Source organism: Emydura macquarii, unplaced genomic scaffold (genome assembly GCF_026122565.2).
Source record: "Emydura macquarii macquarii isolate MOO-44397 ecotype Brisbane River unplaced genomic scaffold, CSIRO-AGI_Emac_v2 contig_3506, whole genome shotgun sequence".
Lineage (NCBI taxonomy): Eukaryota > Metazoa > Chordata > Testudines > Chelidae > Emydura > Emydura macquarii.
The window spans coordinates 4,389,224-4,414,174 of record NW_027133643.1 but is presented as its reverse complement, the minus strand read 5'-3'; the positions used below and the strand labels follow the sequence as shown (position 1 = coordinate 4,414,174).

Here is a 24,951-nt window from a genome sequence, read left to right as displayed (position 1 = left end):
TTGCTATCAACTATATTAGTCAAAGTGTGAAAGACTGGGTGTATGTCCCATTCCACATACAAACCAGCCCGTGCTCACTCTGTTGATTAGTGTTTGTAAAGTATCAGTTTCTCTATCAGAATCAATTACTCCCCCCTCCCACCTTTCCCTAGCCTATTTTTTATATTACCATATAAATGTAAATCTCAGTTTTTTAGGAACGCAGTGAAAAATACAGAAATAGATTTTTTCATGTCGGCTTTGGCTGGTTTTAAAAAAAAAAAAAAGTTTGAAACTCAACTATGTCCAGCTGAAAGTTTATACACTTCATATGATAACATGGAAAGAACTTTTACAGAAAGTTTTATTTGTCTATTTTGGAGAAAATGGTTCTAATCAAATTTAGTGAAACCAGGAAAAAATCACAAAAGCTCTGCAAATGCAAGAGAAACGTCAGTTAAAATTCCCCCCTCCTGAAAGAAATGGGTCAGGTAGCCTTCTTCTGGTCTAGTCCAAAGATTTGACAGTGACTATTACTCTGTTAATGGAAACAGAAAAGTTGTTGCCCCATATCATAATGTAAGAATGAAAAACAAAGTATTATAATTTAAGACAGCCACACAGTCAAAGGAAAATAAACGTTTTCCTACATTCATACGTGGTGGCAGCGTGTACATCATTTTACTAGTAAAAATGAATTTAAATAGACAAACAGTCTATTTTGTATGGACTTGCTTTGGCAGGCTCAAATGTAGCCTCTCTTCCTTTCTGTCAAACATCATGGAACATATTTATTAATCTAAAAGAAAAAAGTACACAAAACATTTAGGCAAAGCTTATAGTTAATATACAATATTAACACCCAAATAAAAAACACTGGTTAGAAATTTGTGTTTCAATCCATATGCACTACACTACACTCATCTGGACACTGAGGGGGAAATAGTGTTTTGTGGCTGGATAACAAAGTATTTTAAAAACACAACTATTATATTTACTGATCTATTTGCCACATAACAGAACTATGCTGCTGTATAACAGTTTAAATAGAAGAAAGGTGGATGATATTTTACATTTTTTTTTATTTATGTGCCAACTAAACTATTTTTTTTAAAAGGTTGTAGTACATGTAGGGAAACAATTATGGTTTTTTGATAAATCTTGCCTAGGCTTTGTGCAAACAAGTAGTGTTCTTTCTAATCTTTTCATGGTCCAACAGAATTCATGTTGTAACCTTCTGTTCCCCTTTCTTCAGAAAATTTACACCATTGTTGTAGCATAAGGGCCTGTTGCTATTACTTTGTCCATTACCATAAGCCACCTGCTAACACAAATGACAGATTTTTGCCAAAACAGATTGAAAAATAATCACCTTTGTTCATAATCTGAATGAGAACTCAATTTTCCACAAAATTAATTCAGATACAATAACCATCTGAGCTGATGATCCCTATGGGGTTTTTTTGGTCAATCCATCAATGGATGTAGTGCATTAAGTGTCCGCATCTGCCATGGTAGCTCGGATTCAGTTCAAGATGTCCGTGGGAGGTTGAACCAAGGAAATGGGGAAAAAAAAATCAAGGACTCCCCAGCGTGAGAGTTGGTTTCCCATGATAGACCACCATCTATTGCCCAATTTATAAATATGAAGAAGGCCTCACTGCAATAAATTCTGCCACTCTTGATGGTAGCCATCTGGCTTGATCAACTTTAGGTACAATTGTAGTTGCTGCTCTACATCAGCCATATGAAAGAAGAAGAATGGATTTAGTGGAATGTCATTTGAGTCAGATTGTGCTATATGGCAACAATATATTTGTTTTGGAAAAAGGTTCCAAAAAACTAAACAGAAGAGCATTGTAACAGGTTATTCGTGAGGAAGTTGAGTGGTCTACCTCTTTTTAAACACTATTAACATAATCACTTCTCATTGCTTAACTTTGATTCAATAATTTAAGAATGCTTAAGGAATGAATGGTGTCATATAAAGACAAGACTAAATGTACATCATTCATTTGATAAATAATAAAAAGGAAGTTTTCCTATAGGACTCAACACTGAATGAAGATAGATCTTGTACCATTCCCACATGGAACAGTTTTTCTATTTTAAGTACATTTAATCTTGAAAATTACAGTAGTTGGTAAGTGTTGCCAAGGTAACATTCTGAAATTGCTTCAGAAAGCTTTTAGGGAGAGAGATGTGCAATTAAAATATTACCTTTGTTTGTATACCGCACTAGTAGCCCAGAACCGTCACACACCATGAGCCCCGTTAAAATACTTACGGTAAGGGAAGAGCCATGGAAATGATCATAGCTATGGCTAAAGGTGGTTTTTAAAAAACAGCTTTTTCCATTCTACACCTCAACTCAAACTTGGACATTTCAAAAAGAAAAAAACAAACCAACAAAAAACCCCCACACGCAATAGTGACAAAAAGGAAGTTTTGACTCACCAGTGATGTGAACTCCAGGAAGAATTTGGCCCAGGAGTTTCACAGGCTAAACAAAGCAAATGTACAGCTTGAGCAGTATCATTTCATTTAAAACATGTACAGCCAAATATTTAAGTTATAGATTTTCAAACTTTTTTTAAATGGTTACAAAGCCTCATCTCACATGCAATCATTTATTCCAAACGCCTACTCTAAGTATAAACTATCACCTTCCCATCACAGCAGTTTCAAAATAGTATGAAGTCTTATTAGATGGGCAGATAAGATAATGATTTGTCCTTTAACGTCTAATAAAAGGTACTTAATACAGTGGAATACTATCAGCTAAACCAGAACTGATTGCTCTATTAAAAGGAATGCATTTTTTGGTAAACAATTTTATTTTGTTTTGTTTTATGAATGTAGTTTATAAACTGATAAGTCATTTATACTGGAATAAAACAACACTTCCTTGTGCACAAAATCAATCTTTGGGCAAAACTCAGTTTCACTATTCTTTAGATCTGCTTGAACTACTTACTTGTAAGGTGTCTCATTAAATTTCAAATCAAGGTAACCTCAGCAGTTCATACATTTACAGAAACATTTATGTTCAACATAGGCTGCTGCATTAAGAGATTTGTCATTCAAAAATATGGCAAATGTCACAAATGAAATAGACATCTTAGTCCTGTAGTCACCTCCACAATCAATATATCATCCGGGATTTCTGAAGAATGTCCTGGAATGGGTTACATAAAAGATCATGAAAGACTACATTACTGGAAGCTCTGTGTGGTTGCATTATGCTTGTTCCATAATCCCACAAAGTGGCACTGCCCTGGCTAGCCAGATTGATGCCACAGTCCTGTCCATTTTTGGTCAGATACCATAGCAGATTTTATATAGTTTAATCTCATGTGCTTAGAATAGCAGCCATTTTACTGGGAAAAGCAGCACTCCAGATGGTTAATATGTTCATTTAAAAACCTCTCAGTACCAAGTGATACAAGTTCTCATAAACTCTGATATTGGCAGATCGTGTGTTCCATTTCCTGCAATGGACTTTTCACAGCAGAGGTCAGACTTCTCTAGTCTGAAACGTAAAAGTCACTGCCCATAAAAAACTCTTTAGTTTTTAAAAAAATAAATCCTATAATTCTAAATTTCTGACAATTTTCATTTCTTTTTGGCTCAAGGAAACTACATACATTAAGAGGAATGTAGAGGAATGAAGCTACCCAGCTGATAGTTTGAGTACAAGACAAAGCCTTATACAATGCAGTAGCTATAACATTACTAAAACAGTCTGTTAACATTAACACACACCCTGTAATTAAACTAGTGGAGATTGTAGGTGATGTGTTAACTCTATTACAGTGAAGTAAGGTGGTGGTGTGAGAGCCATCCCTTTCTAGTAAGGTAAACAGCACAGATATTTTCCTTTTCTTGAACTGGAACTAAAATACCAATAAGTTCAACAATGGCAGAATCCTGTTCCATTTGTTTGGCAGGGAAATGCAAAGACAGCCATTTGACAGTGTAAGGAGTATTAGTACACAATGCTTTGAAATAAAAGAAATTTGAACTCATTTTGTAGCTTGCTTCCATCCCAAGGGCCCAAGCATAATTTTTTCAGGCCCAGTACAAACTTGGAACATGCCGCCCCCCCCCACAAAATCCCTCATCCCATACTTACAACTCATGAGCCATGAACAATTTTTTCCTCATGGAAATGGGGGTTGCAGCCTGGGCTGGGCCCCCCCAGGGCCTCTGGGCCCCGGTAAAGTGTACCCCCCCCCATGTGGGGGCCCTGTCCATATTTTGTATTTAATTAGGCATCTGTTTGCTGTGGAAATCTCCATTTCATTCAACACAGCTTTTAAAACTAGTAAGTAATAGCGGAAGAAATAAATTTTCACCATTGACAGCTTTATGTAAAATTTCACACTCTGCAAAACAATGCAATTTACAAAAGGACTTTATATATGATATTGGGCAATATTTTGCACTGTAATACATTGGGAATACAAGTTACTGCACAACACTGACAAAAGATGTACAAGAAATGGCAAGGCAATCAATAATCTGTTATAAATATGATGACCAAATATCCTGGTTCTCTAGTCAGGACATGCAGCTCTATCCTATTTCAACTAACATTTTGAGCTCTGATGGGGAGCCCCCTCCTTTTCCTACCACTTTTTTTTTTTTTTTTAAAGGCAGCCCTTAAGTTCTGAAACTTACTCAGTTTATCCTCTTAGTATTTCAAGCTTTCCCGTGTCCCCCGTACCTATGGCTCTGCTCCAGAGGAGCCCATCAGTGTTTCCCATTTGCACCAAAGCAGTGCTGATCCTACCTTGCTGAGGCAGCATGGATGAGTCAAAGGAGGCCAACAGCTGGAAAAGACAACAATCTAGCGCTGGAGAGACAAAGGCTGCAGCTTGCTGGCCCAAGACAAAATTCTGAAGACTCAGTTGGGCTTAAGAAGGGCCCATAAACAAAGGGACATTCTATTTACCTTAGTTACAAGTGGTATTTTTTGTGTGTGCATGCGTGAATTTTTGTTTAAAGCTGTGATTGTGAGATTCACCATTCTTGCAATCAGCTCTATTCAAACAGTAAGTTGGTATACAGTTCTATATTCAACAACAACAACAGGGATGAAACAGCATCTGTCCCACAAAAGTCACAAAACAAGATATTCCTAGAGGTTTGTTTCTGAATGTGCATTCCAAGCTATTCAAGTCCCACCTTGCTGTAGTCATCAGTAATCCTATAGGTATGAACAAATCAAGCAGTGATTATAGAGCCCCTCAGAAGTTGCTACAGTTGCCATTGAAGAAGACTTTTGCCCAAGGGTTACCACAAGCAGTATCCAGTACCACAATTGTTGGCAAATAACTTCACTGGTGACCACTGTAGTACAAGTAACTCCAACTACACACATGATAAAGGATTATTACCGAGAGGATAATTTACACATGTATACCTGCAGCTTTCAGTTTGGTTTGGCTTGTGGCTGCTTGTTATATGGAGGTAGTCTCCCATGACGTACAATATGTTTTTCTAAGCTATCTAGAATGGCAATTGCAATTCGCTGGACATCTGGATCAGTCTGGCCATTTTCCTTGATGTTGTATAAGTGCTGCAATCCACCTTCTTCAATTAACATGCTGCAATACCTGGCAGCTGAAATGAGATAGAAGAAAAAAGTTAGTCTATAGAGAAGAAAACCAGATGTGAAAGACACTCAGATACTGGAGTTAACTCTGATCCATCTATTATTCCAGTCAATGTTTAGGACATGTGAGAAAGTCAAAACTGCATTGTTATTCAGTAAGATTTTATTGTAGAGGCTCTTGTAGTTAAAATCTTTTACTAGGACTCTCATCATGTGAGTTCAATTCCCAGCTCTGCCGCTGACTTCCTGTGACTCCTATAAAATGTGGATAATACTTTTTGCACCCTCTCCATGACATGGTATCAGACATGGTATCATGACATGGTATTTCCGTTTTGTGAACAGGAAAAAATTTCATAGAAACCCAGCACACTGACCATTGATGAATGTGACTTTTTAAAATGGTACCATTAAACTAAATTGCAAGGAATGCCCTCCCCCAGATACAAAATTCTGTATTTCTGACAATTTGTATTATTGACTTAAAAAGACATGCAACACACTTTTCAACTATATATGACTTCAGAACTCTTACATACAGGAGCACTAATCATATCTGGAGCCACGTGTATAATACAAAAAATCAAACTGGAGAACAGCTTAGTTTAAGAATCTGAGTTTTCATTTTTAGAAAATGAAGTCTCTGGCTCCCATAGTTGTAAAGAGAGCTTTCAAATCATGAGCCTAATGTAACCTATTGGAGTGATAGTTGCCTACAAATATCTGTCTACAAATAACAGCTCAGAGAAGTGTGAACTGTCCCCATTCAGCTCAGTGGGGCGACACAGAGGTTAATAATTTAAGCACTGGCATTAAATATTTCACTGCTGATCAAATTTAGCAGAATTAAGTCAATATACTTAGTTGTCAATTTTGGATGTTGTGTGGGATATTGAGGCAGGGTGCAGAGGGGCAATTAGTTCTTATCAAGGGTTATCAATGTTTGTATGGGGGGGGTGAAGGGGGGGGAACCGCTCACCACCCTCAGGAACTTAAGCCCTGCTCCTCCCAACCTTAAAGTTCTCTGTCCCTGCCCAAAAGGGAGTTGGAGAGAAAATAAATGCATCCCCTCCTCAGTACCAAGAGCCCCAATCACTTCCTGGATATGAATAAACAAAACCTCCCATTCTTCCCCCAACTGAACCTTCATACTTCAGGGTGTAGGGCAATCTCCATATAATGAGTTATGACAGCGGTTCTCAACCGGTGGTATGTGTACCACCGGTGGTACGCGGAAGATGGCTCGGTGGTATGCGAGGCGTACCCTGCCGCTGATTCTGCTGCCGAATCCCCCCTCGCTGCCGCCGAATCCTTCCCCCTGCCGAGAAACCCCGCCGCCGCCGAAAAAGCTCACTGCCGCCGAAAGTCCCACCCACCCTGCCGCCGAAAACGGTCAAATGGCGGCAGGGTTTCGGCGGAGGGCATTGATCCCTCCACGCAACCCTGCCGCCGCTGAAAGTGTTCCCCCCGCTTATTTACAGAGTTCCACTTGGGCCAGGTAAGGTCAGGTGAAGCGGTACTTGACCTGACTGTACCTGACCCGAGTGGTACTCGGGGGGAAAAAAAGGTTGAGAACCTCTGAGTTAAGATGATTTCCATAAAAGCAGGTTACTCTACATCTACCATGGGGCTTACTCACATCTTCCTCTGGGAGCATCTGGTATTGGCCACTGTTGGAGACACCATACAAGAACAGGGGGGACCACTGGTCTGATCCTGTATGGTAATTCCCATGTTTGTTACCTAGCTACCAATTTCTCCATCTTTCCCTATGCTGACGATTTCTAGAAGGCCATTACTCATTTTCAATGTGCTGCAGATTTCTGAATTGACAATTTAAAATTTAGGTCAGTATAATATACATACCAAAATTAAAGAAGTTATATAACAGGCACCATACTGATCTGATAGCAGTGGGAGGCACGGAGAAGAAAAGGGCTTGGGATAGGCTGGGGTCCCTGCTATGCAATTTCAGTTTATGTGCCACATAGTAGTCTGTATAACTAGGGCACTGTAACCTATATTTAGGCTAGTCAATAATACAGGTTTTCAGCTCATCTCTCAATTTGAGAATGGTCACTCTGGACCTAGGACCAGCACGCCCCAAGAAGAAAATCCCTACGGAACATTTATACAACACTGTGCATATGCCCAAAAAGCTAAGAGATGGCGTTTTCCCTTCCTGTGGTAATTTGTTACACACTGTTACTGTGTACTGTTGTACACAAGCATTTCTGCTGTGGAAGAAGTGATTTTGGCTTTGAGTTAATCAGGCACAAAGCCATTGCTGTCAATGGCCTTATGCACCACCACTGAAAGTAACTCATGCATCTCTGGGAGGAAAGCTGCTAAACACATACCCTGTGGAGAGTACTGAAGGCCCATGCACCTAAAATCACATGAGGGAGACACACAATGAGCATTAAAAATGGGGAGTTTGTTCTGTTATGTTCCACTTAGGTGCTCTAAGGGAATTACTACTTTTCACTTATGGCACCTTTCATCAGATCTCAAAAGGGGACGAGAGATTAAGAAACCCACTTCATGTTACATAGCAACTCATTGCAGAATGGAGATTAGAACCCAGGATGAGCCCAATACCCTAGGAGATTACTGCTTGTTATAATCTCTGCTCTTCTTTAAATGGAATAAGAATTTAGTTTGACCAGAACTTTGCATTTTGTTTATTGGTGAAATTTCTGAACAAAATGCTTTTCTAGAAAGCATCTGTTTAACGTGCATCTGTTTTGAATTAATATGCATATCAAAAATAAAATCCATGTAAATAAAAAAATAGTATAATTTAAAAGAATTTCTGTCCCTATTTTAAGCAAAGCCTTAATATGTCTTTTCTCTGAATTAAGGATGAAGAACACAAGAACTTCCTGGATTCTTTTAGTCATCCTGGTAGAATGTGTGTTAAGAGTTTAAATTTAGTTTAAATTAAGTGTAGGAATTTAAATGTAGTTTTAATCTTCGTACATACGGTTTTTGCTGCAAACATGCTGCATGGCCCACACTGCCCACAGCTGAACCCCAGGTGTCATGAAACAGCCAAGTAGGGGGAAAAAAGGGTTGAAAGATCTACAGATAAAAAACAAAACACAGATGATCAGCTATTCATTTGGATATCAGATACAATTGCTACCACAACCATACCTTGACTGCATATTTACTTAAGGGTCTAGGTAAGAAAGACAGTTATGATAGGTTAGAATCTTGGATGCAGTATTTGACTTTTGTTCCCAGTACTTAAGATAGTTTACATGTGTTATTTACTAATAAATCACTATTCTGAGCCATAGCATCTGGTTGCCTCACACTGCTCACAGGCAGGAGTGACTGGGTAAAATTCTATGACCTGTGTTATAGAAGAAATTATACAAGATGATCTAATGGTCCCTTCCAGCCTTAAAAACCATGAATCTATGGCATATAATACCACAATATTACTGTAGCTCAATAACTATTTTACTGTTTAGTTTCTTTGTATGGTCCTTTGAACATTCATCCAAAGAAGTCTACCTAAAGAGGCAAGGCTGGCTGTATTAGGAAACAGGAGAAGAACAATTACATCCAGCTCTGAAAGGAGACCCAGACTGACTCATCTCTCTCATCACCCCAAAGACGGAACCACCTTGTCCAAGGTGAGATACTAGAGGTTTCAGCCAAGAAGCATAGTTTTATGTATAGGGACAATGTTTGACAAGCATGCTACAATGCTTTAGGCACAAACCTCTAACTTTTAGAGGAAGTTAAAGGGTACTAGAGTTAGTATTTTCCAACCTTTAAATCAAGTCAGTCGTTACCTGTAGGCAACCATCTCACACTCTGGCGTTGGCCAATTCAAAATGGCTGAGTGCTGCAAGATAGAGAACCAAGAGCTGTAATACTTAATGCTAATTACAGACAATTAACATTAATATAACACCAAGGCAGGGAATATTTTTAGCCATTTCTGTACCAATTGTTCAAGAAGAGATGTCCTCTGAGTGCGACTCAATGTCCAGGCCTCCTCTCCTCGAGAGATCAAGTGAGCAATAATCCCAGCTGCAAAGTAACTGACTTCTACCTCTACACTGTGCAATAGTTTACTGATGTGATCTATGAAGTCCTTCCACATTAGCTCAGAATGTAACTCTTTCACTTCTGCTATGTTGTTCTGTAAGAAAACAGAATTAAGAAAATAATCAACAGAAATAATGGTGTGTAATAACTAATGAGTGTCTAACTTCAACTCAGGCATATGTATGGATATTAGATGCAAATTTCAAAGTCATAGATGGGAGCTAAGCATCTAACTGCCAATTAGGCCTTCAAAAAAAAAAAAAAAAAAAAAAAAAAAAAAATCAAATCCCAAACTTCTAAACAGATTCTTCTGAGAATTTACTCAGAGTGATTTAGGACTCTAAAGTCCCATTGACTTTCAATCTTTAACCTTCTTTTGAGTCCTTGAAGTCATTTGAGGACTTGCTCCATGGTCTTTCCTGAAGGCTCAGGTTGTCCATACTAACTATTAAATAGCCACTCCTACATAAGGTGATGCTTTGGGAACACTGGCAATACAGTCTAACAAAAAAAATCACAACGTCAAATGCATAGCTCACAAGAACCCAATATGTAAGAGCAAAGGTTAAGAAAATAAAGTATAATTAACAGTGTACCATCTAAGCCAATTCTCAGATAGAAATTAAATATGGAGACAATTTAAAAAACTGGTATTTCTGTGAAATTTGTAATTTTTTTTTTTAAATTCATCTTACCAGAAGGCCAAGAACTTTCTGTTGGATAGACGACTCAGATGGGAAAGACTGCAAAGTGAAATACAGTTCATGTAAGCCATAAAATAATCGTTCGTTAATGCTGAAATTTTAGAACCAAGGCATGTAATCCACAGCACAAACCACCTTACCTCTAAGACTCTCATAAAAAGTTCTAGCCCTTGATTTTCAATAAAGTGCCGACATGTGGTTGGAGATTCATCAGTGAGATTCCAAAGTGCACTCAGTGTAAATTTGAGCGTAGTATCCACTAGATTCTGATTTGTTTTCTGCTTAACTATTTGTAGAAGTTGCTGAAAAAGGAGGAACAAAAAGGGCAGTCAGCTTTGAAGTTGTATGCTCTATTCCTATATCAGCGTCTTTGTTTACTTATGCACGGACCAGGGGCAACAAGCAACTGCATCTCTAATTAGAATTCCAGAGGGGCAGCCGTATTAGTTTGTTTTTAGCAAAACAGCGAGTGTCCTGTGGTACCTTAAAGGCTAACAAAATGTATTTGGGCATAAGCTTTCGTGGGCAGAAATCCATTTCATGCAGCCAATGAAGTGGGTTTCTGCCCACGAAAGCTTATGTCTAATTAGAATGAAGACTTATGTACTTAGTGATTAACAGTCAGTTCTTCTGTATATTTCCACTAATTATTTTCCTATACACCCCCACACCTGCATTCTTTTATAAGATAGCAAACGTATTCAGGGCATCATAGAAATATAAGACTGGAAGAGCCCTTGATAGGTCATCTAGTCCAATTCCCTGTACTGAGGCAGGGCTAAGTATTATCTAGACCATCCCTGACAGGTGTTTGTCTAATGTGTTCTTAAAAACCTCCAGTGATGGAGATTCCACAACGTCCTTAAATAATTTACTTCAGTCCTCAACTATCCTTATAGTTAAGAAGTTTTTCCTAATAGCTAACCTAAATCTCCCTTGCTGCAATTTAAGCCCATTGCTTCTTGTCCTGTCTTCAGTGAATAAGGAGAACAATTTACCACCCTCCTCTTTGTAACAATCTTTTACATATTTGAAGACTTCAGTCTTCTCTTCTCCAGACTAAACAAACCCACTTTTTTCCGATCTTTCCTTGCAGGTCACATTTTCTAGACTTATTTTTGTTGCTCTTCTCTGGACTTTCTCCAGTTTGTCCACATCTTTCCTAAAGTGTAGTGCCCAGAACCTGACACAATATTCCAGATGAGCCTTAGCAGTGCTGAGTAGAGTGGAAGAACTCCTTTCATGTCTTGCTTACAACACTCCTGCTAATACATCCCAGAATGATCACAGCTTTTTTTTGTAACAGTATGACGACATTAACTCCTATCTAGTTTGTGATCCACTATAGAAAAGGATCTGGGGGTTAAATATTCCTTCTTATGCAGTCATTTACCATTTTGTATTTATGCAATTGATTATTCCTTCCTAAGAGTAGTACTTTGGATATATCCAGATTGAATTTCATTCTAGTTATTTCAGACCATTTCTCCAGTTTGTCAAGACCATTTTGAATTTGAATCCTGTCCTCTGAAGTGCTTGCAACCGATCCCAGCTTGATATTGTCCACAAACTTTGTGAGTGTACTTTCCATGTCATTTTCCAAATCATTGATGAAGATACTGAATAGTACCAGACTCGGGACAGATCCCTGCAGGATCCCACTCTATACACCCTTCCAGCTTGACTGTGGACCATTGATAACTATGACTTCAGTTTTCCAACCAGTTGTGCATCCACCTTGTAGTAGGTTCATCTAGAATATATTTCACTAGTTTGCTTATGAGACAGTATCAAAAGCCTTACTCAAGTCAAGATTCACATCTACTGCTTCCCCCACATCCATAACCCTATCAAAAAAGGATGCTAGCCTATCAAAGAAGGATGTTAGGTATGTTTGACATGATTTGTTCTTGACAATACTATGTTGTCTGTCACTTATCACCTTATCATCTTCTAGGTGCTTATCAACTGATTGATTATTTGCTCTATTATCTTTCTTGGTACCAAAGTTAAGATGACTGGTCTATAATTCCATAGGTTGTCCTTATTCCCCTTTTTATATATAGGTACTATACGTGCCCTTTTCCAGTCCTCTGCGATCTCCCATCCTTCAGGAGTTCTCAAAGATAATCACTAGTGGCTCAGAGATCTCTTCAGCCATTTCCTTAAGTATTCTAGAATACATTTGATCAGGCCTTGCTAATTTAAAGACATCTAATTTGTATAAGTAATTCTTAACTTGTTCCTTCCCTATTTACCCTCAAATCCTATCCCATTTAAACTGATGTTCACTATATTAGATGTTCAATTACTGCAAATGTTTTTGGTGAAAACTGAGCAAAAAAGGCATTTAACACTTCAGCCATTGCTGCGTTTTCTGTTACTGCCTTTCCCTTCTTGTTGTATTTGTAAATGGTAAAAAGAAAGCATTTTAAGTTCCTAACTAGTTTAATCTCATTTTGTGCCTTGGCCTTTTTAATTTTGTACCTACATGCTTGGGTTTGTTTTTTTTCCCCCTCCCATCTCTCTAAGACTGTAATGAGTCAACTGCACAAGACCACCAACAGTATTACCTCCATTTGACTGCTTCAAACAGTAGTGATTTATCCTAAATATTCTACTGCACATTTTTAAAAAAGAAAATCAAGCTAAGGTTGGTAGGGAAAGAGTATTAATTTAAGCCTGGGTGTTCAATAACTAGTAGCCACTAGGTTTAGTGACTTGCATCAAACAAATTGGACCAAGATTCTGACTTTTTTGGTTCTGCAATGAACTTCATTAAGACATCTAACTTATTCAGAACAGAATTAAAAGGTTTGTAACTGATCAATAGCTTTCACTTTAACATCTATCCTGCACAGACATTAAGGAAATGTAAAAACAACGAGAGTCCTGTAGCACTTTAAAGACTAACAAATTTAAATTTCTGCAGGCATAAGCTTTTGTGTGCTGTAACCCACTGGAACTTTTCACTAAGGAAATGTAGTTTGGTATACTAGTTGGCCATAAGGGAGGCACCACCAGAGATGTGTTTTGCATCATAGTCTCTTTCCAGAAATTGAGAGCATCATTTCTGAAATGTGCATTTCCATTGTCCTGGAGATGAAGCCATCGGACTGCTCCTGAAACCAGGTCTCATGAACAAGGACTTCTAATAGTCTGTTCTGTGTCTTAGTTTTATTCCAAACTCCAGTAAAACAGGTTCAACTTTTTAAAAAGGTGAAAGATCCCTAGTTTAATCTGTATGTATTGCTACAGCCAGCTGACACCACAGTGTTCCTATGTACTGTACCTATGTGCCAAGGTAAACATGTCCATGGGAGCTTGTTTTCAAGGTAAAGTTCATTGCAAATAAAAAATTTGAGTCAGTAGGCTTTCCATCCACCCTGCAGTGATTTAAGTCCTAACACAATCAAGTTATTTACTCTGGCTCCTATTTAGGAGAGCCTGCAGGCCATCCTCATTAACATAGCAAATGAGTGCCCTTCCTGACACTCTAGAGTGCTGATCTTTTCCTGGTAGCAGTATTAATAGAAGATAAAATTTAACTACTTATTTTCAGTTTAATAGAATACACCTAACTGTAGCAGATTTGAAAATGATTACAAATTTCTACCTGGATCTTGTCTGACACACATTATTGGACTTACCCGAACAATGAAGAGCTCTGCACCAAGTTGAGCGGTTTGCTCAGTTGAAAGCTATAAACAAAAATATTAGGTGAATATCAGAGAAGTCATCCGGACCTGGGAAATTATATTTCAGCATTTCCACATTTAGAAGTCTTATACCTTTGCAGCTAGAATGGAGATTATAGCCACTGCCATCCTCTGCATATTTTGATCTTCATGGTTACACAGCCACTGCATAACAAGCTTGGCTGCTTCAAATCTGAAAGTTAACAGTTTTTATATTCAGTACAGAAGTTACATAAGCCTTAAAAAAGGAAAATACACACCACACATCAAACCAGGATGCCCCCAGGCAGTAGAAATCGGAAGCACTATGCTTTGTCTTAAGCAGGTGGAAGTGAATAGTGGAATTAAGAGCAGGCAAAGGTAGTCTCAGGCTCATACAATGGGTGAAATTTACAGAGCAACCTTGAGAAAAGTTGCAACATCAGCTCTTACAACAGCCTTTAGGTAAACCAAGAAAAACTATGAAGAGAAATCTGTCTACTGAAAGCGTGAAGAGATTACAGTCTACCAGCCTGCTACAGAAAATATAAAAATCTTCAGTTAGGCCAAGCATATGATTACTCAGGATTTCAGGATCTGCTCCCCCAGTGTCTCTTTTACTGGAGGTTTAATATAAAAGCACGAGGTCCTCTTTTATAAAGAGCTGAAGGAGAATTGTCTTATTTAAGACCAAAGAATGCCTCTCTTCATCATTTGACTCAGGCATGTTGGATGCAAACTGTCCAAAGCCTTCCAACAAAGTTTCTAAATACAGGACCACTGCAAAATGATAAAACGCACTTCCCCAATTCGAGATAGTCAGCAAACTAGAGATTAAATTCTGATCTCTCTTACACAGTTCAGAGCTGGAGTAATTAAACTGAAGTCAATTGCTTTGTCTAGACAAGGATTTTCTCAGACCTGCAATCCATATAATTGTGAAATATGGACCCAAAATATTCACATATATATGCAAGTGAGTTACTATGGGATCTGAGATCAGAATCAATAACAGGTCTCCAAAATGGCAACAGAGTTCTTTTTCCGGAGACTATGCCAATAATTAGCATATTTCAAAAACACTACAATCCAGGAGATTTAAAAAAAACAAAACAGCGAGGTTACTCTACATCCCATTTTAACAAATAGGATGAAACTTACCTGTTAAATGGAACATCCTGAAGGATCCTGTCACTGCATAGTGAAAGAAGGCAGTTCTTCTGCAGCTGTACGAGATTAAAAAAAAATAAGTTAAGCAGAAAAATACAAAAATTTCAAAGTGCTTCCTTGTTACACGAGAATTGTAAGAGTTTGGCAGACCATGTATTGTACTGTAAATGATTATACTTCTAATTTAACACATCTCTTGTTTAAACACAAATAATTTTTCTAACACAAAGCAATCCCTTTCAAATAACACTCTTCACTACAGAATGAGCCATATAATACTGCAGAGTCAAGTTTCACATGGTCTCTTTACCCAGTACAAAGTATGAAGGCTTTTGGGGGGTGAAAGTGGGCTATCTTTCTATAATTAGGCCTCCTGTTAGGGTAAGAACTCCACAGAAAAAAGAAACCTAATATTTTTTACCTGTTGATGGTTAGGAAAATGTTCCATGGCTTTAAGTAGTAAGTGAGTTACATCAGCCAGTAGTCGAACAGGCATGCCTGCTGCTAAATCTTGCTTGGTTAAGTTAAACACGCACGCACTTGCTGCTAACTGCACCGGCAAATTCAGAGGGTGATTTCGCATTCCAATAACCACAAGCTGAAAAACAAAACAAACGAACAAAAAAATCATAGTCACATTATACATAAATCCACATATTCAAGAGCAACCCCAGATCCACTGGTATCAGAAGCAGATGTGATTTGGTGCACCACAGTTCCTCCCTGCCTCTTACTCAGTTCAGCAACCTAGTGAGGGACATTTCAGTCTATGGAAAGAACCTCTCTGCTTTTGTCAGTCATTTGAAGCAGATAGCTTACAATGTCCCAGAGTGCTTTGCACCAGTTGCAGCACTCTCTCAAAGGAGATGCTGCACATGTTGCAAGAGATTGTGAGGCAGTTCTGATACCGCAAGCTGTTGCCCAAACTGCATAAAAACAGAAACACTCTTCAGGAGCAGGAATGAGCTAGACAGAAATTCTGCAGCATAGAAAAGATGCAGTACTGGCCTGTTGACAAGTAACCACAGCAATCTAAGGCTATGTCTACACTTACCTCAGCGATTTGGCGGCAGTCGACCAGAGTTACGCAAAGTACGCAAAAAACTTGCATAACTCCCGTCAACTTCTGTGCTTCTCTTCTGCGCGCCATCTTCACTGCACTGCGCCGATGGGAACCGCGATCCTGTCGATGCAGCGCTATGCCACCTGAGAAGGTGGTCTTAGTACGTCGACTTCTGGATCGACTGAGAAGGTCTTCACTGACCGCTCAGTTGATCCAGATAAGTCAATCTGATGGCAGCGACTTTGCCACTGTCAGCGTAGACATAGCCTTAGTGTTACTACAGCAAGAGGCTGCAAATTTACCATAGGATGCTATAGGGCTAGGCCTTTCTCAGGTTATGTTTTTGGCTTTGTAAATTTGTCATGCATACCTTATACACAGGGAAATGGAAGAGTAATCTTTGCTGGTTACTGAATCTGCAAACACACTTTGCATTCGACACAAACATGACCAAGCAGCAATATCTCCTGGTACCACAGTAGGGCTGGAATAATCATATTTTCTTAAAGTCACTTATTTAACTTGAAAGATGTTGATTGATGATATTTTCTCTTCCGAGTATTGAACCTCTTATCTCTCCTTCCATTAGGACGATAAAGATTGAACTACCTGAGGTGCTCCAATCTTCTTTATATGGCATTAATTTGGTTTGCAATCATCAGTTTATAGGTCAATGTCCAAGTCTGAAATCCAGTTCATTGCATCAAGGGTAAGTCGATGAATGTCAGTGAGGCTATCCTTAAACAAACACTTAGGGCAGGAGTATATATGTTCCATGATTTGAGGCACTTGTCCCATGATACAAGGATAGTGGTCAAGGGACAGGCTTTTAGTCTAATAATTCCTACAGGTATCTTTAAACAATACTTGTTCAATAGTTAGCATGTCATAATGCAATATTAGGAGACTATTGTAAGCCATATTCAGAAGTATTTATTTGTAAAATTAATTCATACTGCTGCTGAATTTGCCTGGTGCCTCATTTCAGAGGAAAACTATTTTGGCACTTTCCACACCACTACCAAATAAATCACTTCCATTTTCACACGAACATAAACAAAAGCTTAATGATTTCTACTATACCTCTTAAGCAATATGAAGTAATTAAACAGGCAGAGGAAAGCTACATAACATACATTATGTTTTCAGTACATTATAGGCTTTCCAGATGTTCACCTGAAGTTGAATTTACAGAACAGGGCAAGAATTTCTCATCAGAAGTATATTGCTTTACCTTTAAAATTTCAGGCTTTGTTTTTTCCATAATGTGTGTAAGGCTGAATAGATGAAAGAGTGCTTCCCTCACAAAGAATGCCCGCTCACTGTACCGCTTTAGTGCTTCAGAAATTTGAGTTTCATTTGCTTCTCCAGATACCTTTGAGCAGACAGAAAAAAGTTTATATTTCCATTTTTTAAAATTTGTCATTACTTTATTTCAGAATTTGATTTTTTTTCTTACTGTTCCAAAGCTGGTGATGTTTTATCCAAATCTGTATGTTTTTAACATTTCATCTGACTAGTACATGATAATAGCCCAGGACTAGACACATTTTAACATTCCCCATAGAAATGAGGTAATATTGTATAAACCAAAACTCAGCTTTAATCCAGACTTTGACCAGTGCTCCCTGTAACCAGTCAGGCAAGAGGGTCACTCCATAACCAATTAATGTTGCTTGTGTCTATTTGTTATCCTATAAGCAAGATTCACAGCTGCATGATCTGTTACAGATGGGCACATATGCTGCTGCTGAAACCAATATACTGAATGCAATTTTCTCAGCCACAGTTGGTGCTCGGTCACACCAATAAGAAAGAGCTTCCCTCTGTTTTTCACAGGTTACTAATTAGCTAAATCAGCCACTATAGCTTTCCAGATTTCTATTAATGAGAAGTATCATAGGTCCTACCTACACTTAAAAAAAGAAAAAAAAGATGTGTTCTTACAGCCTACACTAAAACACACCCTGCTAACTTGTGGGGAAAAAAAAATCACAATTGCCTTCACTAGAATTTACCTTGAGTTAATTAACTTAAGCACTGGAACAAATTTCCTAGGGAGGTTGTGGAATCTTTGCCATTGGAGGTTTTTAAGAGCAGGTTAGACAAACCCGTCAAAGCAGGACAAAGTAATAACTGAACTAGGGGGTGGGGGACTGACTAGATGACCTACTGAGGTCCCTTCCAGTCCTACACTTCTATGAATCTATAAAACGCAGGTTAAGAAAACACTTTTTTGCAGTTAAGACAAAAGAACTTATTCCTTGAGTGTACCTTTAAAAAAGTTTTTTTCCCCCATTTCACCATATCTCACCCCCTTTACAGCAAGCACTCCCATTATCTAATGCTATCATTCTACTGCCATCACTTTTTAAACCACTTTATTGATAAGCAATATGCTAGGATTGTGATATTTAATTTATTTCTTAGGGGCAAATAAATGTTCTTTGACTGCTGTTGGTGAATTGTTACTTGATGGGGGCTTTTTGGGGATGGGGGAGGGGAGCTCAGTCATACAGCTAAGAAAGTTAAGTTAATTCACCTCAGGATATATGTTTGGCTCCCTTACAAGTTGCCCAGAGACTTTGCATTGGATGTATTTATGTAAAATAGTTTACAATGAACAAGTCTACAATCAATCAATCAATCCCACATTGTTTGGCCCAAACAAATCTGTCATATCTTGCTGCCAGACCATGAAATAATGTTTCACATTACAGTGTTCTGAGAGATGCTATTGCCACGTTTTTACTTGCCCTATGATAAAATGCAGTATCACCACTAAACTATGATGCATTTTGCAAGTAAAAACACCCCATTTGGAGCTCTTATGTCCAGCTTCAGGTCTGTCCCACATGCTAGATCACCTAGGGTTATCAGTTTATCCTCAAGATATTTCATAGAGAAGTTTTGTTGGACTGTTCTATAACAATTCTGATCCCACTGGAAACTGTGGGTGCCTACTGTTTATTCTTAAAATAGTATCAGGATAAAAACCAGCTACTTACACTATCAGTAGACCTTCCAATAGAACTGAATTTGTATCTAAATTCAGGGCAGAGCTAAAATCCATTATGGAGCTGGCACAGCATAATCTTGAAGAAAGCCACGTTATACAAAAAGCATAGTATGACAAAAAAGCAAGCAAAAGACCCTTTATTATAGGTGATTTGGTTTTGGCATTAGCCCCTACAAAAAAGCATAAAATACTCTCATGGAAGTGTCCATTTGAGGTGAAAGAGAGACTGGGGCTACAGCTACACTGATTTGCCGCCGTCAGATCGATTTCTCTGGATCGACTGAGCGGTCAGTGCAGACTCGCTCAGTCGATCCAGAAATTGATGTACTAAGACCAGCTACAAAAGTAGCGTAGCGCTGCATCGAAGGGAACACTGTTCCCGTCAGCGCAGCGCAGCGCAGATGGAGTGCAGAAGAGAAGCTCAGCCGTTGACAGGAGTTACGCAAGTTTTTTGCGTACTTTGCGTAACTCCCATTGACTGCTGCCGAATCTCACAGGTAAGTGTAGACAGGGCCTAAATAAAGTCACTTACCAGGTATAGAAACCCTGGAGTCAGGGTTTATCCCAAACCATCCATATTAACAGACTGAAAGCTTACCATAACAAAGAGGCTATAGTAAACATAATATATTATGCAGATGAGGAACACAAACTATCGCCTCTCCTCGATTTAATGTCTGAGAATAGCAAGGAGAACCCTTTTGAGAATATTAATTTAAGTGAAGGGTTAACCCCCATTTAAAAAAAAAAAAAAAAAAAAAAGAAATGGCTACATTACCAAGTTTTTAAAAAATGGTGTTTTCTAGCAAACCTGGTTTCACTTCCCAGAGAGACCCCCACATTAACACCAGTGATGCACACCTAGTAATTAGTACGGCTTACAGGACTACAAGGACAATGAGGGAACAGATCAAGGGGGAGATGCAAAACATTCTAGACATGGGAATCACAGAAGTGTCAGACAGCCGCTGGGCTTCCCCAGGTTGTTTGAATCCCAAAGATTGTACAGCAAGGTTGTGTGTGAATTACAGAAAGCTTAATGCTGTTACAATCCCAGGTGCTTATTTTATGCCTCATGTGGATGATATATTAAAACTATACTTAGAGCTAAATATTTAACTAATTTAAATTTAACTAAGGGATCCTAGCAAGTTCCCTTGAAAGCTGAGTCACAGGAAAAGTCTGCATTCATTACTGATTTTTGGTCTTTCTAAGTTTAAAGTACTACCCTTTAGATTAACTAACCAACCTCTGGACTGTGGCTCCCCCATTAATCAGGTATTACATGAGTTCCAGGACTTTACTCTCAGCTACATAAGACGATATTGCTTTATTTAGCAACACCTGGGAGGAACTCAAAACACACAGGGAGGGTATCGAAAAGCATCAGTGAGGCAGGCCTCAGTTCAAGATGTCAAAGTGTATGGTGGCGACAGCAAAGACCACTGGGTGGGCAGAGTCCACCCAGATCCCCTGAAAGTAGAAGCTATTCTTAATTGGCCTATTCCCAAAACTAAAAAATAGGTTCCATCTTTTATAGGTCTGGTTAACTAAAATTGTGGGAGGTTTCAGTGACATCACTCCTATCACAAGCCTTTGCCAGAAAACAAGACCAGAAAAAGTGGTTTGGTGAGGTGTCAAAAGGGTTTCGATACAGTGAAACAAATTTTATCAGACACACCTATTTTAGCCAATCCAGATTTTAAGGAAACATTTGACTTGACCAAGACTTGTGTTGGATATGAGATGTACTAATGCAGACCTGGAAGAAACACTCCATTGCAGATCTGAGCAAAATACCTCTCTCACTGAACAGAATTACGCAGTAATAGAAAAGGAGTGTTATGCTATTGTGTATGCTGTGTAACAGCTCAGATTCTTCCAACAGGTGGTTCAGGATGTTAACAGACCACTCACCATTAATATGGCTCCATAGAACAAAAGGAACCAAATCCAGATTGCTACACTGGAGCATAGCTTTGCAGGAATATTAAACATATTGAGGGGTTTGAGAAAAAGGAAGCTGATGCCTTATCCAGAGGAGAGGGGGCAGAAGTGAATCTCACATCATGGCCAGTGCCCAAAACTCTAGCATCAAATTCACAAGAGATGTGACAACTGGAGAACAGGCATCTGAATCCTGAATGTCACACTCTTCCTTGTGAGAATACTCATTTTTAATAATAATGCCATGCACATAATACTTATTAATGTCGCTTATACACTATGCCTAAGATAGGTTTATTCAGGCTTGTGGCCAGTTGTGATCTCCCAAGAAGGCAGCTGGGTTACTCAGAGAGCTGCCTATCAAATGACCATCAGAGAACCACCTACAAACTGGTTCAAGACAGCAGCTGGTAGTGACACTAAGTTTGCCACTTCATCACTATCACCACCAACATGCAAGACTGATTCATAAACTAAAAAAATAGCATGCATGAGATTTATTAAAACAAGGGAGTCTTGGGTAAATGCTTCCTGTTCTCATGACAGTGATCCCCATTCTTGGTGACACAGTGACAACTACCACCAGTCTTTCGGTCAGTGATGCCCTTTATGTCATTAAAGCTAGTAAGATACCTATTGATCTTTCCCATCCAACTCTGCCAGCCTGTACACATGGGGATAGGATTAGGCACATCTATCCTCCAGTTATTCCAATGTACATTTGCATTCTTTAGTGATGGGCAACACCACCATGATCTTCCTACATTAGGAAGGATTTGCCTGCTTTAGTAAAATAAATAAATGCACGTAGACCAATCCAAGCCACATCACAGTCAAAGAGCTGCTCAGTCCCCTCCCAAGTCTGCTCTTGCTCAGCTCTATACTCCTGGTGCTTCACCATGGTTCTATGACACCAGAGACTCACGCAGCTGTCAAAGACAGTCCTTTCAGAAATCACCTCACTTCAGGATCTCCTCACTACCTAAGCCATACTGCAGTGCACAAAGACCATTCATGCAGGAGGGCTCCCACACAGGCTCCATATAAGCTGGAATGGAGAAAGATGTTGTAAGTAGTCATCGGATCAATACTTATGCTGATCCAGTGGCTGGGAACCCCAACAGAGAATCTGCAGAGCTCCTACAGCTCAGGAGCTTGCCCACAAGTTAAGTGGACAATTCCATCACTCTCTCCCAAAAAGCATAATTATCTAGGATTTGTGCAGAAAGAGGTGGAATTCTGGCCTTCAGAAACTCTTCTTTAGCTGTGTCACTGATGTAATAAAAGGGCTGAGTGACAGGCAGAAACATCATACCTGACAAACAGGTGTCGAGCTGGAGTACAAAAGTAGCTCCTGAACATAAAGTTTTATTGATCGACTGTGTTAAGTAGAACGGCTCAAAGCTGTATTCAAATACCAACCACATCAATCTGAATGAGGCTATGAAATATTGATGCTTTATGCTACAGGTCATGACTAGGTACCAGAGATTATGATGTCAATAAATAGTTTCAGACTAGCCAGTGCTAAAGTCCTGTTCCCATAGGTTTGATATCTCAAAGCAGGACTTCAAAAAAAACTCATTGACTGGTATGGAAAAAGAGACTATTTTACATTTGATATGATTTAGGCACAGGAACGGTTTATATTAAGGCCTGAGTTATAGTCATGAGCAATTGCCATTAACAGATCAAAATACTGTGATGGAAGGGTGAACTTATAATTTTATTCTGAAAGAACCACTTTTTTTCCTAACAACTTTAAATAGAAAAACTTAAATAGCCAAACCTTTAAGTTTCTTTCTCCTGTAAGGAATTCTGAGTAGCCAGCATCAGTAGCTAGCAGTCCCACAAATTGCATTGTTGGCCGTTGTTGAATAAATGCTTCTACAGCTTCATCTGTAACATGCTTTCTTCCAGAAATGTCCAAAGACACAAGGTTAGGTAGGATCTCTTTCTGTTCTAGTAAACGAAGTGCTATATCTGATGTGAATTGTTTATCATCTGAAATATCAAGATGATTCAAATATTTTAGTTCTCTTAGAACATCCAAAATCTGTGTCGTTGTCATTTTCAAGCATTTCAGGTGGTGCATGGTCAGAGACTTAAGTTGATCCTTGCAAGTGAGGAGTGCAGTTATGTCAGTGACAGAGGTATTGGATATATCAAGACTTTCTAACCTTGGCAGTGAAGCAACATCTGCTAAGTCTTCATTGTAGAACAGAACGTTGGTAATACTCAAAGCACGAAGACCAGACAATTGACTGAAGCATCTTTCATATGGATCTTCTAAGGAGAGGGTTAATGAGTTCAGCACAAGACACTGAAGGTTTTGTTGGATCCATTTATTGCTGCCAAGTCCACTTATGATGTCTGTGATTGTAATATCTGCATTCACCCCTGTAGCATCAAGTTCTACTAGCTTGTGATGGCAGAATGCTTTCCGGAAAGCAACTGCAGAGATTTTTGCTTTGCGAATACAAGCTCGTTTCAAGCGCATCTGATTGCCTCGGAAGATACCCACAGTACCATCATTCAACAGCCCTGTTGGAAAACAGCAATAAGTTTATGTTAGAGTACAGATTTTTGTTTTAAACTTCAGGGGGGAAAATGACAAGGTTCACAATACACTGTTTGCAGTCAACGTAGTTATAATTAGGGGTCTACCAAATTTGTGGCAGTGGGGGAAAAAAAAAAAAAAAAAAAAAGATCACACCACAGACTGTGAAATCTGGTCTCCGGCTGCCCAGCTCTTAAGGCAAGGCTGCTGCAGCACAGAAGTAACACTGCTGCTGGCTGGCGGCAGCTCTATCTTCAGAACTGGGCACCCACCCAGCAACGAACACTCTCCGCTCTGCCTTCAGAGCTGGGTGACCAGAGATCAGTGGCTGCTGGCCAGTTGCCCAGCTCTGAAGGCAACACTGCCCACCAGCATCAGCAGAGAAGTAAGAATGTCAATATTCCTACCCCCGCAGAGGCTTGCAACCCGCTTCTGGGTCCAAGCCACTGGTTTGAGAAATACTGTGGAGAAAATCACATTTTTTGTGGGTTGGTCATGGCAGAGTTATTTAATTGTATGATTTCTCCGTGATTTAAGTAGACCCCTAGTTATAATACAATATCTACAAAACCTATTCTGCTTCATGCAAGGCTGGAAAGTTCAAACTGGAAATTAACCTGTCTTTAAAAAACCTTGAATTATGTTTGAGACGGATATTTTAGACTAAAGCCTTCATTTATATAGGATCTACCACAAACTTATTAGAACTAATTAGAAATTTGACAAATGAAATTGGAGGGAGGGGGAGGAGGGAAGGGTTTGCTGAGGTTCCCCACCATCCATTTCCTGGCTGGTTCATAATGGAGTCTTACAGTCTAATATTAGAAATTAAGAACCAGTTTCCATCCTGCTTTACCTATTTAAACAAAACAAAAACAGAACTCTTGTTACTTTTATAAGTGGGACCAATCCACTAAACAAAGCTAATGAAGCTTTTATACATCCCTCAAGCTCAGAATGTAGCAGTTGCTCAGAAAGAGATTCAAATGTGAAAAAGACACCTGGAAATCATGAAAGAGATCTGCAGGAAAGAAGGTGGGGAAATGGGAGAAGATGAGGAAGGGAAAGAAGGAACAACAAATTAGGTAGCATGTGCAATGTCACATGGCAGTGAAAAGAATAAATAAATAAAAAGGAAGAGGAC

General features: G+C 39.0%; 1 protein-coding gene across 7 annotated transcripts in view; it reads right to left on the bottom strand.

Moving 5' to 3' along the window:
* Positions 1–325: 325 nt before the first annotated feature.
* The window catches only part of LOC137145058 (protein zyg-11 homolog B), a 38,868-nt gene continuing 14,242 nt past the window's right edge, over positions 326–24,951 (bottom strand). The window contains exons 3-17 of one of the 7 annotated variants that reach the window (XR_010917556.1): positions 23,037–23,791; positions 17,516–17,656; positions 15,640–15,816; positions 15,210–15,274; positions 14,163–14,262; positions 14,022–14,072; positions 10,512–10,673; positions 10,363–10,410; positions 9,564–9,761; positions 9,409–9,461; positions 8,586–8,683; positions 5,408–5,607; positions 2,437–3,157; positions 1,352–1,713; positions 326–778 (exon numbers count right to left, since the gene is read on the bottom strand). Coding sequence is in view for 1 of the 7 variants with exons in the window: in XM_067535630.1 (XP_067391731.1) it covers positions 5,417–5,607; positions 8,586–8,683; positions 9,409–9,461; positions 9,564–9,761; positions 10,363–10,410; positions 10,512–10,673; positions 14,022–14,072; positions 14,163–14,262; positions 15,210–15,274; positions 15,640–15,816; positions 17,516–17,656; positions 23,037–23,791 (2,039 nt within the window). In the remaining 6 variants the exon portion in view is untranslated. Of the gene's footprint in view, positions 1,714–2,436; positions 3,158–4,326; positions 5,608–8,585; positions 8,684–9,408; positions 9,462–9,563; positions 9,762–10,362; positions 10,411–10,511; positions 10,674–14,021; positions 14,073–14,162; positions 14,263–15,209; positions 15,275–15,639; positions 15,817–17,515; positions 17,657–23,036; positions 23,792–24,951 lie in introns of those variants that run through there. The other 6 variants (XR_010917557.1, XR_010917558.1, XR_010917554.1 and 3 more) reach the window with 6 other exon arrangements.